Source organism: Pogona vitticeps, chromosome 4 (assembly GCF_051106095.1).
Source record: "Pogona vitticeps strain Pit_001003342236 chromosome 4, PviZW2.1, whole genome shotgun sequence".
NCBI lineage: Eukaryota > Metazoa > Chordata > Lepidosauria > Squamata > Agamidae > Pogona > Pogona vitticeps.
In genome coordinates this window covers 75,446,560-75,463,202 of record NC_135786.1, presented here as the reverse complement: position 1 = coordinate 75,463,202, position 16,643 = coordinate 75,446,560, and the positions used below count along the sequence as shown (strand labels likewise).

Sequence of the window (16,643 nt, the reverse complement as noted above, 5' to 3'; positions counted from 1 at the left end):
CCAGTCCCTGTTAGCAGTCTGTCTGCTTCGTTTTGGACCTGAGGAACTTTCCAAAAACATTCCAGAGGCAGCCCCATGTAGATGGGGTAACTACTGTAATGCATATGTCACTGTGGCCAAATCAGTCCTGTCTGGGAATGAGTGCTGCTGGTGCACTAGTTTTAATTGTATATAAGAACATAAAAAGAGCCCTGCTGGATCTAGCCAAGGGGGCCCATCCAGTCCAGCTTCCTGTATCTCACCATGGCCCCACCAGTTGCCTCTGGGAGCACACGAGACAATGAGATACCTGTCTGCTGATATCCCTCCCCTGCATCCAGCAGTTTGAGGTACCTTGCTTTTAAGCCTGGAGATTATACATCCCCATCATGGCTTGTAACCTGATATTGATTTTTTCCTCCAGGAATCTGTCCAGTCCCCTTTTAAAGGCATCTAGGCCAGATGCCATCACCACATCCTGTGGCAAGGGGTTCCACAGGCTAACAACATGCTGGTTAACAAAGTATTTTATTTTGTCTGTTTTCACAATCCCAACACTCAATTTGAGTGGATGTCTCCTAGTTCTGGTATTGCATGAAAGGGAAAAGAGCTTCCCTCTATCCACTTTATCCATCCCCTGCATAATTGTATACGTCTCAATCATGTCCCCCCTCAGGCACCGTTTCTATAGACCAGTGGTCCCCAACCTTTTCCAAACTGTGGACTGGTTGGGGGTGTGGGGGTCAGTGGGTGGGGCACCCCCCACTTGTGAGTGTGTGTGGCACGCTCATGGGGGCATGGTGCACATGCACGAGCGAGCATGGTGTGCTTCGGGTGGGCAAAGTGCTCGCATGTTTGTGTGTGGGCGGGGCGCACTCACGGGCAGGCTGGCCATGCTTGCATGCATGTGCGGGTGGGTGGGCATGTGGGGGGGAGTGCTGGGGGTCAGGAGATCTCTCTCCATGGCCAGGTCCTATGATGGCCACGGAGCAGCAGCGGGCCACAGACTGGGGGTTGGGGATCCCTGCTCTAGACTAAAGAGCTCCAAATTTTGTAGCCTTTCCTTATAAGGGAGGTGTCCCAGTCCATGCATCATTTTAGTCACTCTCTTCTGCATCTTTTCCAGTTCCACTATGTCTTTTTTGAGGTGCGGTGACCAGAACTGTGCACAATACTCCAGGGGCGGCCTTACCAGCGTTTTGTACAATGGCATGATAATGTAGGCTGTTTTATTTTTAATCCCCTTTTTAATGATACCTAGCATGGAATTGGCCTTCTTCACTGACGCCGCACACTGGGTTGACACTTTCATCGAGCTGTCCACCAGCACACCCAGATCTCTCTTTCCAGATCCATCATGGACAGCTCTGAACCCATCAGCTGATAAATAAAGTTTTGATTTTTTAATTTAGTTATTTTGCCCCAATGTGCATTACTTTACATTGTGCAGAAGCATTTCTGGTCACTGCTGAAACCTGGACATTCAGGCTCAGAGACGAATCCAGAAGTGCCCCCAAGCGGCCTACCTGTGTTTTCAGAGGGAGTGCAACCCCATCTTTGATCTGCCTTTTGACTGTCTGGATTAAGTTTTCATTTATTGGGGGAGGGAGGCAAAATTCCCCATCTCCAGACCCACTGAAGTTGTCTGCTTTGATTTTATACTGATAGTGATTATGGAGGATTTGACAGAAAGTAGGCTCAACAATTAGGCCTGGAGATACTGAGTACAGAACCTGGAGCCTTCCACATGCCAGGCAAGTCCTTTTTTGCCTGTTTGATACTGTAGCTCTAAAAATCTGCCAGGATGTTCCAGTGCAACCTGTGGTATATATCTGTGCAGGTAACGCAGCATTGTGGTCTGTTTGAAGAACAGGACTGAGCTGATGTTTTTGACTACAAGAACAGTGATATATCCTTTGGCCACCAAAGGGTTTGCCTTGGCATCCTTTCAGTCTCGTTCAGTTGCCCTGGAGTAGTACATTTGCTTTAAAAGAGGCATGCTTTTTATTTCAAGGCGTAGTTGGGGTTAATTTTGCCTTCTTACTAGTGGTGAGATATTGAACATTCGATCTAGAACATGGGGTTGGTGGCTATTGTGGAATGAATAAGAAAATGTATTCTGAGCTTTGTATATAAGGTAGCAGAAATGATACATCCCCACTTGTTAACCGGCTGCTTTTGTAAGAAAACATTCTCTTGTTGTGTTTGTTGCATGCACTATGTTTAGTTGTACTCTTGACTTGTTGAGATTCTGGGATGTGTCCTTTTTTTAAGCTTAAAGTCCATCACTGCCTAAGAGACACTTTGCAAGTAAGTAATAAACCCACCCAAACTCAATGGAAGTATTTTTGTTTGGTTTTGTGTAGTGATCTTTTGTTGCCTGAATAGTGGATTATTATTTTAATGCTCTAATCCTGAGTGTTGCTAACAGTGCAGTATTATACATGTTTGCTCAAAAGTAGCTTACACTATGATATTGTGTGGAATTTACTCCCATGTGAAGTGTTTTTAGGATGGCAACATTTTGCCCTCAGTGAGATTTAGTGTAAAATCTGTACATTTCTCAGTATGCATTTTTGGATTGCAGCTGCATTTCCCCTAAAAGCTGTGCCACTCTTGAGATTGTTCTGTAAAGGACAAAGTTTTGGCTGTATTGATTTTTATGTGGTCTGTTTTTTGCTTCAGATGAGACTTTAATCTGTCTAGTGGAGAGATGTTGCCTAATGGGGAGAAATATTGCTGGTACTCAGTTATTCTTTTGACCTATAAATACTGCGTGATCTGATCTTTTCCTCCCGATTTATGAAAGAACACTTTGTTTCTTGAGAGACACTTGTCTTAATACATGGCACAGTTGTAATTAAGGTGTGAATTTTAAAATATAGCTTTCAGTGCATGTAGCATTGCAGGCTGAGGCTACCATCATGATAGATATTTGGGAGCCAAACTACAAACCTCACAAGTGATTTAGTATCCTATACTATGTAGATGAAATATTAAGCTATTAACATTGGGGGAATAGATACAAATGCATATGAGATGTATGGCTGTGAGACCAGACAGACACATAACTAACCATATGCATGTGCCCATACATTACCTCATCAAACTGAATTTTTTGTATGTGAAACTGCCAGCATTGTGTACCGTGAACTTTAATATATTTGTCTTAACTCTGGGCTTCTTGTAGGTCTCTTCCCATATGGTGTTTTTACAATAGAACACAAATATGAAGATCAAGCGTTATGAAAACCTAAACTTCATTATACCAGTGCTATGTATAATAGCTTGCATGTGGCAATAAATTCTGCAAAATACCTATTTCTTCTTTGAACCATACAACAGTTATTTTAATTTTTTTCAGGAAAAGCATATTGGTTTGGACTCACTTAATAGCAATTACATTTTAAAAGGCGTAAATAACTTGCTATCCAGACATTACAAATATCCAGGTGCTCTGTATGTGCTGATGACAACAAAATTGAAAAGAAAGACTGTAATAATTCTGACTGGTTTTCTCTGCAGAAGATATTGATTATTTGTGTGTGGTGAGAGATTTGGAAAATTCAATTAAAGGAGTTGTGCAAAGGTTTCATAAATTTTCCTTGTACAGCGTGTACACAGACACTGTTGCGTATTAAATCAATGCAGCACTTCACAATATATTTTCTTTGAAACATAAAAATAAATAACATTTAAACAGTTCTGCTTACTACAGAAACAAGTTTTATTTTCTGTGAAGCATTCAGTCATGTGCTATCACTGACTCATACACATTTGCCAGCTGTAACAAATTTTATAGACATTTTCTCCAGAGACATCGCTCATGTAGTATGAATTTTTAAATGAGCAAATGGTGAAGAAGGGATGTCAGCAATATAAAAATTGATCAGTTAAAAGATAAAAGCATAAGTAAAGAGATTTGTATGGTAGTCTTAATAGGTTTTATTAAATAAAAATACTATAAAAGGACAGTAATGAATAGACTGAAGGCTTTAACTGTGGCTGAAGTGGAGAAAAATTATTCTGGCACATTTAAGAGAAGATTGGTTTTATATCACCAGATAGGTGGCCATTTCCCCACCCCCACCCCTGCCGCCCACTGGAGGTGTAGAGCTATATATGGTTTAAAGCATTCAAACTTGCACACATACGCACAAAAGAGAGTAAACTTTCAGCTAGATCATGACCTCTTATTGTGCTGGTGATGCTCTCTTCAGCTTGACAAAAGCAGATTAAGTTAGTCCTCTTCAAAAGCCTTGGTGCTGAGCTGCAGTGTTGCCGTAGACCTTTTAAGCATCCTTGCTGTTGACTCCAGGTCATCCCTGAGTCTGTGCTCTTTCGTGAAGAGGTGAGATAAGAGTGTAGCAAATACAAGCAGCCAATGATGATCACAATGATGGTCGTTATTTTTGTGGTGTGCTCTACACCAAAGCGTAATCCAGCAAAAAATCAATTAAAAAATACAAGCATGCAAAGCAAGTGTGTGTGTGTGTGTGTGTGTGTGTGTGTGTGTGTGTGTGTGTGTGTGTGTGTGTGTGTGTGAGTGAGTGAGTGAGTGAGTGAGTGAATGAATGAATGAATGAATGAATGAATGAATGAATGAAAGAACATAACACTCACTGGAATGGGCAGTGATCAAAGAAGAATTAAACCAACTACTCACAAACTAGTTTAAAAGTTCAAGTAAAAAAAAATACTCTGGTTGCTCACCTCTTCCTACACCTGTGGCTCCAAGGGGTCCAACTCTGGTTCGATACGAAGGTGGTGATGGATAGAATTCCACACCTTTGGAGTCAAATGCGAAAATGACTGAAACTTGGAATTTGCCGTTTTAGGCCAAGGAACCGACAAAAGTCCAGAGTTTGCAGATTGAGTCCTCTTAAGAGGAATATGCCATGCCACCAGTTCTGCTAAATAATTACAACAGGGCCTTACATGTCAAGACAATGATTTTAAAATAGGTCTTTGACCTGATAGGCAGCTGATACAGTGCCCTATGATGATGGGAAATATGGGAGTAACACGGTCAATTTAAAATGAGTCATACCACTCTATTCTGTACAAGGGTAAGATGACCGAGTGTAGAAGAAGGAAGATGACCAAAAAGGCTATTACAATAATCTAGGTGTGAAACTATAAGGGCATTAAGAAACGAGCTCCGTAATCTCAGAAACCAGGAAGTGCCAGGTCTGGTAGGTATTAGCAAGATGGAAATCACATATCTTGGCAGTTGTATTCGCAGATGAATGAAGTGACAGCTAATTACCCACCCAGATCTGTGGCCTCCAAGACAGGAGTCACCCAGCAACCCTGGAGACATACAGGATAGATGCTGTGATGGGTGGCGTTAGTAAGTAAAATGGCTGTGCCGATGACTGGGGCCTTTTGCAAGCGAAGCAGGTACTTGCTGCCCAACTGGCATTTCTAAAGATCTGTTGCTGCTGCTGCTGCTGCACAACCATGATTGTCCCTGTGCAGGCAAAGCAGCATCTGTTCCTTTTCCAGGAGTAGTCAAATCGTTACATTGGTAGTAGATTGGAGAGGGTTTTTTTTTTTTTAGCGACACTTGATCTCAAGGGCTTGGACACTAATAACCCACAACAAAATTCACATAGGTCTCCATTGTAACGGTTGTCATTAACGAGTTCTTAAAATTTTCTGATCTTCAGGACTTGCATTTATTTGTGTGTAAAAGCAATGTAGATCTATGTAAAGGCTACAGGAAATCTGTGGGCCCATTGGTGGCAATGACTCAATGTTTTCCATACTGTAAGTATAAACTAGATTATGTAATTGCATTCTGGTGACATGAACTAAATGTGATTTTTTTTAAATCCTGTAGAACATCGCCATGTTCTCAACAGCTTTGAGTTCCTCAAAACTATTATGGGCTAAGGTAAGAAGGCCTTCATGACATTGAAGCTTATAATGAATAGAGACTTTTTGAGGAATCAGACTGGTAGGGGGTAAATTATTTGGAATTTCTTGATAACTCAAAATGGCAAAGCAATCCAGTTTCACTAGTGCTCACCTTACTGATTGTAAACAATTCAGTGTGTTGGAAATGGGAGAGCACTTCAGATTTAATCGTCAATGTAATTAATACCTGGTTTACAAACTGGTGATTATTTAGCCCCCAAAATGTATTAAACTCAAGGTGTTGGGCTGGCTCAAACATAATGCTTTCTAGAAAGTATTGTTTTATCTGTTTGTAACTTTGTATGTTCGAATGTCATTACATTCTTGCATTCTTCACATGGAACAGACTTGTTTTCTCAAAAAACCTTTTGCTTATGTTTTCATCCACGTAAACAAGCATTTGTTAGGATGTTACCCACATGAAGTACATCCTTCCCCCCTCCTTCAGAATGAGAAAGCTAAGTACTTCAACCAATTTGTTGCCAACTTGGGAGTTTCTATTGCAGAAAAGTTTACTTCCTATCTGACTGTCATCACTTCAATTTACAGTAATATAAAATCATGTCTTAGGAAATCCTCTTTTCTTAGGATTTAGGAGATCAGTATTCAAATCCTCACTCAACCATCAAGTTAGGTGACTTTGACCAGTCTTATCTTCTCAACCTGAACTAACTCATAGGAATAAAGTGGAGAAGAGGAGACTCATGACTGTTGAGTTCAGTGGAGTAACAGTGTGGTGGAAAGACAGTAAATAAATGATGTGCAGTATGTAGACTCTTCCTGGTTTAAGGTGAGCACAAATAAGTATAGGTCCTGAAACAAACATAATTAAGTCATTCTGGTGCTGCCACAGCAAAATTTTTAATACAGTATTATGGTGTATGTTCTGGAGCCTAAGGAAGATATCAGGACTTGGATTCCTGCACTGAGCAGAGAATTGGATTCAATAGCCTTATCATCATCTAGTTTTGTTAGTAGTACTGGGCTGACATATTCAATAGATTCAAAAAACTTCATATCTGCCAGGTATCGGGCAAATATGTCTGGCATATAGCTTGGAATTTGCCATCTTAGTCCAAGGAACCAACAAAAGTCCAGTCTGTGGACTGAGTCCTTGTAAGAGGAACATGCCATGCCACCAGCTTTGTGAAATAATTACAACAGGGTGTTAAATGTCAAAAAAAAAAGGATTTTAAAATAGGTCCTTGCCCCCTTGCCCTGATAGGCAGCCAATGTCGTGTTCTACAATGATGGGAAATATGGGAATAAGGGGGTAAATTTAAAACCACTCATCCCGCATTATTCTATACAAGAGCAAGAGGACTGAGAGTAGAAGAAGAAAGACAGAGAGTAGAATGAAAAGTCTATTACTGTAACCCAGGGGTTACTGTACTGGATTACTGTAACCACCAGGGCATGAACAGAGGAGCTCTGTAGTCTCAGGAATCAGGAAGTGACAGATCCAGTGAATATTAGCAAGATAGAAAAATATTTGACTGATCATTTGAAATCACTATGTGATTCCATTTGTAGCTACTGCCCAAGGCTGCTCTTTTGTCTGTCCGTTTTTTTTCTAGCTTTCTTCCCCACCCTGCAAGAACCCCAGTTGTAGTTTTCTTCTCTGTTACTCCTCCTGCCTGTTTCCTTTTCCCAAATTTGAAGGGGGCCTTTCTAGTCACTTTTGGGTTTGAGAAGAGACCCATCCTGGATCTACCACAGCTTGAGGGGACGTAGAGTCACTCTAATGTATATATTCAGTATTTTCTTTTTTAAAAAAAACCAAGGGAGGGTGCTTTGTTGCCTGTTTTCAAGGCAAAAATGCATCAGGGAATCCCAGATATAGCTATGTCATCTGTCATCTAAAAATACATTGGTCTAAATTGAGTATGTCAACAGAGTGAAAATCCCAGTTAGTTTAATTTGTGCAGTAATATACAATTGTATAAGCAATAGTGCAAGAGACTGCACAACTGGTCTTATATGTGGTTGCGCATCGACTTACACACCTGTGTTGGATTCCATCCTTGCACTAAATCTGAAAATGCACAACGGCTAGCACATGGGTCCTCACCAGAACAATAATGCAAAAGATACGTCTTTTTACTTATATTTAGAATCCATTCTGCTCACAGTCCTCTGTATACATCTTCAAAGAGGTGTTTATCTTCTATGCTTAGCAATGGATACAACAATGTAGGTTGTTCACGTTAGCAAAGCAGCTAATTCTCTTAGTTGATGGAAGACAAAATTATCGTAGAACACTGGCTGATCGCTGCTGTTCCACAGAAGCACTTTCTGAAGGGAGTCACAGAACAGATAGTACTGAACATTTCATTTATATGTATGTCAAATCTCTTCTCTTTCAGAATTCAGATCCTTCCAGCTCTTTAAAAGATTTCTGAAGAGCAGCTTTTCATTTATTGCTAAATATATTTGGGAGCTTTTATTATATATGTCAATCTTTGCTCTTTTGAAATATTAAGGGAATAAAGTGGTGCCCTGCATAGCGACTATAATCCATTCTGAAAAAATTGTCGCTATCCGGATTCGTCGCTATGCGGGACTAAAAAGCCCGTAGGAACACATTAAAACATGTTTAATGCTTTCCTGGGGGGGGAACTCACCGCTATGCGGAAATCCTCCACACGGCCGCCATTTTCATCACCCAGTATGCAAGGAAACCGCGTGAAAACGCTGCGGGCTGCCATTTTTTCCCGGCTCGCCGATCAGCTGTTTTTAAAACACCGTAATGCGAAGATCAGTAAGCGAAACGCTTACTGATCATTGCAATGCGATTTTTGGCCATTTAAAATGTCACAATGCAATCGCTTTTGCAATCAGAAAATCCACATTACTATGCGGATTCGTCGTTAAATGGGGCACTCGTTAAGCGAGGCACCACTGTACATGGCTTTTCTTTGTGTTAAATTGTGAATTAACATCATACTTGCAAATGTCTGCACTACAATGACCAGTATATTACTATATTTTGCAAAATGCCAGGTATCTTTTTTTTATTGTGTAGCTACTGTAAAGCTAGAGTTGTGTCTTTAGTTGTGAATAGTTGTGCTCATTTTCTGTTTCTTTAATCATTTAAAAAATCTTTACAGGGCTTATCTGAAGAATAAGTTCAGCTTGGTTGCAAGATTTAGCAACTGCCTGATCCTACTGAAAAGGTTGAGAAGAAATGCCTGTAAATCTATCTCTCCAGCAAATACCAGCTTTGGATTGCTCAGTGCACAAGGCAGGTGCACATGTAGATACAATTTCTTGCATCTAATTTAAACTTTACAATCTGCACAACCAGATAATCTCAATGTAAATAATACACTTTGCCATAGTGCTTTTATGCAAATGTGCAGGAGCCCAATGCATTGATATCTGTGGATTTAAAGATGCTGTACTTGCCATACCTTGGTCAAATGCTGCAACAAGCTGTCCTCAAGGATGACATTTAGGGATGGACAATATTTCCCAGGCCTTCAAACAAACTGTAAATTTCACAGCAATGATATGCTCTATGCTTTCTTTGAAGGAGTGCCAGTTTTACCACAAACAATGAAGACTGCTTGCCAACTTGTGGTGCATAGTTTATGTTACTACCAACTCTCCCAAAGGCAAGCTGATTTGCTCTCTCTGGTTGCCCGTTTGCTAGCAAAGGCCTAGGTTCTCCAAATGTAGCATTTGCAAAAATATCCCCAAAATGTCACAGAAGTCTAGTTTTTTCTCTGTTGGCCAAATTGACTTTCTTTCCTGTGTGTTGCCTGTTAAATGCCTTAAAATGATTTGTGTGCAATATTATCTGTGGTGTGAGGAATAAGTAAAACTTTTATTGTGTACAATCCACAAAAGATAATTTAATTCAGTGACATTCTGAGTATTTAAGGATATAGTACAGTATGAATACATTTCTTGATATGAAGAAATGTATCTTTAAATATTCTATCTTTAATTAATGTTTAGGTGGCAAAGCTTTTTTTAAAAAATCATTGAAATGTCTATACCATCTCATGGCTGTCAGTAAAAGGCTAGTTTAAGGATTAGGGTAGAGCTTTTATCAGTTGTTCTCTTCAGTATATACCCGCTGATGATTTTTATCTGAAAACATGTGAGTAGAATCAAACCACTGCTTTGTTCAGTGCTCCTCTGACAGTCATTCCTGAAGGCAAAGGAACTCTGCAAAGGGCATTGGAGTGGAAGTTGGGGCAAAAACTGAAGAGAAAGCTCACACCAAAAGTACAAGTACCCACTTAAAACTACTTGGAACCAGATTAGTATATAAACTTTTGATTATAAAAGTCATTTGCTGATTTCAAAAATGCAGGTGCCTCTTAACAAAGTGCCACAAGTATTGTTCTTAATATGATAAACCCTTACAAGAATCATTTTCAAAATTATGAAACAGTCATTTTTTCACTCTGGCATTGCATTGTCGAAAGTACAGTATAAGGTTTTAGGCTTTAGCTCTATGTAATAATCATCATTAGGTGCTTCCAGATCAATATGTTTAGGAGTACGCTCATCAAAGCAAGAAAAACCCAAGAAGGGTTCCCAAGAGATAGTTGCTAGTCATTTCCGATGTAGGGCCAAAGACTATAATGGGACTACCCTCTAGTAAGGGGTAGCAGACTGGCCAGTTCAGTTGTTTGCATGCATCATGGCTTAATTCTAAGCATGTTCTACATAAATTAGTTTTGATTTCAGGGAGACCTGACTCCTTGTAAGTTTGCAGCCTAGGGCTATGAAAGCAGCTATTGCTTCCCGGCCACTTGTATTAAGCTTCTTCCCTTTTAAGAACAGCTGGGTGTATTAAGAACCATTTCCTAGTTCTAGATAAGGTAGATCAGATAACTCTCACTTTATCACCCTTGAAGGCCATCTGAAGGACAGAGATACACATAAAACTAATGTTTTTCTATGCTGGGGAGCACTTGCTGTGGTCTTCTGATTACTACAAGGAGGAAAAGGCTACTGAAATGTGAGACCACTGCTCAGTCAGCAACAGTGATTGTTTCCCACTATCTTGCCTTCCCTGAAGCATTCTGGCAGTGCCTTAGCTTAGCATAAGAAAGTGGTTGCACATGGGGCTAGAGACCCAAATTATGTGCTACTTCCCATTTGTGGTTATAGTCCTTATTGTCATTTGTTTATGGAGAGCAACATTAAGCCTCCTACTATTTAATGGGGCAAATATGGGATTGCAGCAGGTGACTTTCATCCAATAAAACACACTGTGTAGGAACCAGAGAGCCACTTTCCAAATGAGGATTCCTGGCCCTTCTGTGCTGCAGCATCCACTGCATCCTGCCCCATTGTCCACACAAGCCAGTCCTGAGGATCAGGGGATTCTTCAAATGGTATGACAAATATTAATAGTGTGCTGAAAATACTGAAGTACTTATGAACAGGATGGAGATGTGACTCTTTACTTATATTTGAAATGAATTTGTTACCTTTATATAGAAATATTGTTCAATACATAAAAATAAGGTGGAAGTGCTTTTGCAATCACACAAGTCACCTCTAAACCATGGCTTAGGAGAAAATTCTCCTCGTTCTGTTTTACAAAACATATTCAACATGTACTGTTCTATCCAATAAAATAGAAATCCTGAATCTGTAGGAACTCTAGGTCTCCAATCCAGAGGCAACTGCATAGACAAATTGTTGTGCCACTTCTCCAGATGCGCTTTTAAAATTAGGCTTTATTGTGAGACTATACATATACTATTCAAAATGGCAGAAAATTATAAATCTGTATCGAGGTGCCCCAAAGTGGAAAGCACACACTGAGCGAGGTGTTAACACTTAATATAGTCCTGTGTTGTGGCAACAAATTGGTCCCAAATCCTGAAAGCTTGTTGAATATTAGAATAACTAAATAATGAAAGGTAAGATAGACTGAACATGGATCCTGGGCCAGAAACAACAATTACCTGTTCAAACTACTGCTGAGGAAATTGTTTTGACTCATGCAGATCCTTGCTGCCAAGATTCAGTAGAATTTTTTTGTATACCATGTAAACTTTTTTAGTGGAACCCCAAGGCATTGATACGGAACAATACGTAAAAATGCTAAAGAACGACAAATGGATAGCCATGTAATTTATTTTGTAACCATTTCATTAAAAACAACCTCTGAATTGAAATTTCAAAATTACTAGAAGAACATTACAAAAACTGACTGCACAATAAGATTTAAGTTCTTCTGGATGATATGCTGTGTCACATCTATTCCTGTTGAAGTGCTGAATTAGAATAAATATATATATATAAAGGCTGATGATGTTTTGACTATAAAATCTGCTTCAGTGTGATGCTCACATATGGATATGTATGAAAAATGTTAGTCACTACGGTACCTTGGAACTCTTGTTATGGACTTCAGATCGTATAGAGGTTAATGCCAAAATAAGACTGTCATGTAAGCATGAGCCATGACACTGAATCATGAATATAAGTGTAGTGACCTTGATGATTTTAAGCATATGTTATGGAGCATGGTGAAATATTGTACAAGGCAGTTTAATGTATGTAATCAGATAGGCTGTAAGAGATAGCATTTAGTAGTCTCAGACATGAGTGACTGATGTAACATATACCTCTGTATCACTAACACATTCATTTTTGGAACTGCATCAATCTGATACACTCATACTATTAAATTAATCCAGCGGTTTTATTTATTTAAATTAAACTGGCACCGTTTGCCAAGTTGTTCCTGAATTATTTTCAGTTGAAAGACACATCAGCCTTTTCATTTTGAACACATCATCAAGTATTACAATTCATTTTTACTGCTTACAAAATATAAAGTTCACTTCTAACTCCTTTTGTTTGGGACAATTGCTTTCCTCAAACATTACAAATTGAAATGTAAACATTTTTCTGTGCATTTCCCCAAAAAATACATGAAATAGTGAAGTGATTTAACACTTCCAATTCTAGGTCCGATTAACTTGTCATTAGTTTTGCATGTTGGCACTTTGAACTAATTGGTTTTTTTCTGATTTCTGCTTTCTCTTGATTCCCATATTACAATCACATTAAAATATAGCAAGAAGAATAGAAAGTGCAAGCAGGATACAGCAGAGACAGCTAGAGGAAATAAATCTGGTAGCCTCTGTGGAGGATCCAACGTAGCACTCATTAAAGTCAGGATGCCCATCAGAGTTATTGAGACAAGGAACTGAAAGGAAAGGTACACTGGTTACCACTGATTTACAGTGCCCACTGAATAGTTTCATTGCTCAGGTGCTCTGTTTTCAGTAAATATAGTGTGTCTCTAAAGATGACATCTTATGCACTACTTGCCAAGGTTGAAGCAAACATGGTCATGTTAAACAACTGAAGAATTTCCAAGGGGAAAAGAATTTCTAATTTTGGCAATGCGTATAATGTGCATTGTGAGAGATACCGTACTGAAGCATGATGATAGTGAACTCAACTTATCATTCAGCTTGAATGATTATAATTCTAAAGCATCAAGATACTGCCCAGAAGCACTGCTTTCATTGTTTCTAAGAGAACATCTGGTCATCAATCACACCACAACCAAATTAGTAGTCTTCAGAAATAAGACAAAAAACCCCACACAGAAGCTTGATGACAAATCCATTGAGCAGTTACATAACTTTAGTCTTTGCGTTAATGCCCAACTTTCCTAGAAACATCATCTGAAAGCAACCCATATGAAAGCATCCCATTCCACTCAGTCTTTTTTGTGGTTTACCATACTCTGTGGGGGAATTTAGCTGAGTTTCCTGCTCAAGTGCTAAGAAAATATAATCCTAAATAATATATGGGGTAGAGACAAAGACCCTCGCTCAAGAAGTGGTTCAAAAATCTTTCATTTTACCTCCTAACAGTTCCCTGTGGCACAACTGCTGCATACTTATAGGATGAAGTAGAATTAATCCTAAATGAAACACAGTCCCACATTGCACTGGTCATGTATTGGCTGAAACTGGCCTGCACGAGTGACTCACATCCCAAAGAAGTGATACAAAGAACAACTCCATAGTCCTCCTCAAAAGTTCTGGGTAAATTCAATTAGACCCATTTTACAGAACTATGGGATTGACACAGAGTCCTTACCCATTTTTGTCTCTAATAGGGTCAAGCACCTGGTTAAAGAAAAAAATCTGTCTTCACTCATAAGTGGCTGCATTTGTGTGCCCTCTCACAAATATCCTATTCTTGTTGGGTTCCCCCCTGTACAAAACATCATTTGGTTGGGAGAATTATTTTGTTAATCTAACCTCAGTCCCTTTAAGAAAAGCATTCACAGCTTTGCATTTTCAGTGTATGCCATCAGCCATGTTGGAGGGGGGAATATGATAATGTCCCATTTCATCAAAAACTGTATCTGTGGATCAGGAGAGGTTCAAGATGCTTTCCATTATTCATTAAGTTGCCCTTTATATGAGCACACCAGAAGTCAACCTCTTGCGGGCATTCTCAGACTCTTGGCTCAACATTTTACATTGCTTGTGGGTAGGGATGTTACTACTACCTAGCAAGTAGCAAAATTTGCTTTGGCAGCAAAGAAAATACATGCCAAGCATCAAAAAACTTAAGAAGGGAAGCTATGTCATCTTGTATTTATATAAAGATATATTGTGTCAGTGCAGTTTTGGGTTGCTGTTGATATTGCAATGACCTATGATTTTAAACAGTAAAGCTAGTTCTGTTCCTTGTTTCTGTCCTAGAAATATTCTTCAGCAGCAGCCCATAGAGATCACAATAACTCTCATTGGGGAACTTTGCAATGTTATAAAATGATTTGTGTTTAAATTTTATTAAAAAAACAACAACCAAGGTATGTGTGAACCCCCTTAATCTAATTAATGCACATAAGATAATGTTTTTCTACAAGTTACTTACTAAATTCTTCATAATATCTGGAAATGCCTTAAACCAAGAAATGTATCTTCTAATGGAAGAAGAAAGGATTTTCAGCTGCAGGTCATCTTCAGCAGTCTTTTCAAATATTGAAAAAGAAGTTATGCACGCTGTGAAAAAAGCCAACGTCGTCACAGTGTAAGGCAAGAGCAGGCCATCCTTCAAGAGAAGAGGAAGCATGCTGTTGAGAGAGTTATAGAAATTAATATGTGCTTTGTCAAGATTATGCTCCCAACAACCTAAAATACTAAAGAGGCCTTCAAATGTATTTAAGTTAGGAAGAATTATTTAGAAATACTAACATTCAAACTCACCTGAATGTAGAAACAAGTAGAAACCATGTAGACATAAAAGGAATTTCATTTATAACTAAGCAGACTGGTCTAAGGATGAAAAAAAGAAATATACGCATATATTTGAATTAAATAATTTCTGGAACTGCAACATTTTACTTCTACCATAAGGGGCAAGGGGCTCTTGCAGCATTTGGGACTATTAGGTCAATTGGACTGCCACACAATCACTCCAGTTGTTGTTGGGGAAGTGAAATGGCAAGAAAATGCATACAATTGTGTCTGTGAACATTGAACGTGGCTAGAAAGCATCACCAAGACTGCAGCTAAAATAAGTACTCAAAAATAAGCAGGTGGCATCAGGCTGCTGAGAACTCCCAAGGCTTTCAAGAATTTTAAAAAATCATAAAGGGAAAAGAGACTAAGGGGGCAAAAAACCTATAATACAATAAGGGGTGGGGGCTGGAATAAAGTATCTCAGAAGAAGTCACAGCTGACTGGCAGGAACACAGCAGAGTTATTCCTTATTGCAACATTTTATTTCAGGTTACACTTGGTATTTCTCCTAGAGAAATTCTTGTCATATACAGTATACGTCACACAAGCAATTGTGCAAGACACATATGCAAACAAGCAGTTGAAAGTAGTGACCGAGCACAATGGTGTCCTCAGCATTTATGCACACAACATTCAAACTGTAGAAGCTGCCACAGCAATCTGGTGGTACCAGCCATGTTGAATGGTCATGTACAACTGGGACTTTATCAAATCATCTTCTACTTTGGGAGTTCTGCATGCACATAAATTTAGAAGAGGATACTGGGCATTGTTCCAAAAAAGGTTCTTCCATCACAAGCAAATCCCCAAACCTCAGACAACACTATGATGCAGGAACCTGGCTATATTGTCACTATTGGGCACATTTGGCTTGAGTATATATTCCATATTCTACTGCAGCGATCCCCAACCTTTTTGGGGCCGCGGACTGGTTGGGGGGAGCGAGCTCCATGCACGGGGGGCGGAAGCACCCCACGCAAGAGCGGTGGGCATGTTACACTCACAGTTGATGTGTTGCGCTTGGAGGCATTGTGCATGCTTGCAAGCGTGACACGCCCCCACAGGGGCAACATGCCCACTTCACAAGCATGACATGCCCACCGTGAGCACAACATGCCCTCCCAAGTAAGCGTGACATGCCCCCCATGACTGCGACACACACCCCATGAGTGTGACATGCCCCCTGCGGGTGCAAGATGCCCACAAGCATGACACTCCCCCCATGTGTGTGCAGGGAGGCGGAGATCCATATCAACGGCCCAGTTCCGGCAAGCCCACGGACCATCACCAGGATGCAGACCAGTGGGTCACGATCCCTGTTCTACTGAATCAACAGTGAAGTCTCCATAATGTGCTGGCTAATTTCGTTATTTCCACACCACCCACTTTCACAATATTGGTGTAAATTAGGTAAGAGTGCCACATCCCATAGGACTATAAGAATGCACTGCCCTTGGTATGAGATGGACTCTTGTATAGCAGTTTGAG

At 39.8% G+C, this 16,643-nt stretch overlaps 2 protein-coding genes across 11 annotated transcripts in view; one reads left to right on the top strand and one right to left on the bottom strand.

Moving 5' to 3' along the window:
- ITGB3BP (integrin subunit beta 3 binding protein) overlaps positions 1-16,643 on the top strand; it is a 63,604-nt gene that overhangs the window by 38,125 nt on the left and 8,836 nt on the right. For 2 of the 6 annotated variants that reach the window (XM_078392947.1, XM_072997743.2), the window contains 2 exons: positions 5,825-5,878; positions 9,012-12,598. The exons of 1 other annotated variant lie outside the window; for it this stretch is intronic. In XM_078392947.1, the coding sequence (XP_078249073.1) occupies positions 5,825-5,878; positions 9,012-9,029 (72 nt within the window). In that variant the 3' untranslated portion in view covers positions 9,030-12,598. Of the gene's footprint in view, positions 1-3,169; positions 4,649-5,824; positions 5,879-9,011; positions 12,599-16,643 lie in introns of those variants that run through there. 3 more of the 6 variants (XM_078392946.1, XM_072997744.2, XM_072997742.2) reach the window with 2 other exon arrangements.
- ALG6 (ALG6 alpha-1,3-glucosyltransferase) overlaps positions 11,992-16,643 on the bottom strand; it is a 40,398-nt gene continuing 35,746 nt past the window's right edge. For all 5 annotated transcript variants that reach the window (XM_020807733.3, XM_078392944.1, XM_072997739.2 and 2 more), the window contains 3 exons: positions 15,120-15,188; positions 14,788-14,986; positions 11,992-13,090 (listed from right to left, as the gene is read on the bottom strand). In XM_020807733.3, coding sequence (XP_020663392.3) covers positions 12,893-13,090; positions 14,788-14,986; positions 15,120-15,188 — 466 coding nt within the window. In that variant the 3' untranslated portion in view covers positions 11,992-12,892. The remainder of the gene's footprint in view (positions 13,091-14,787; positions 14,987-15,119; positions 15,189-16,643) is intronic.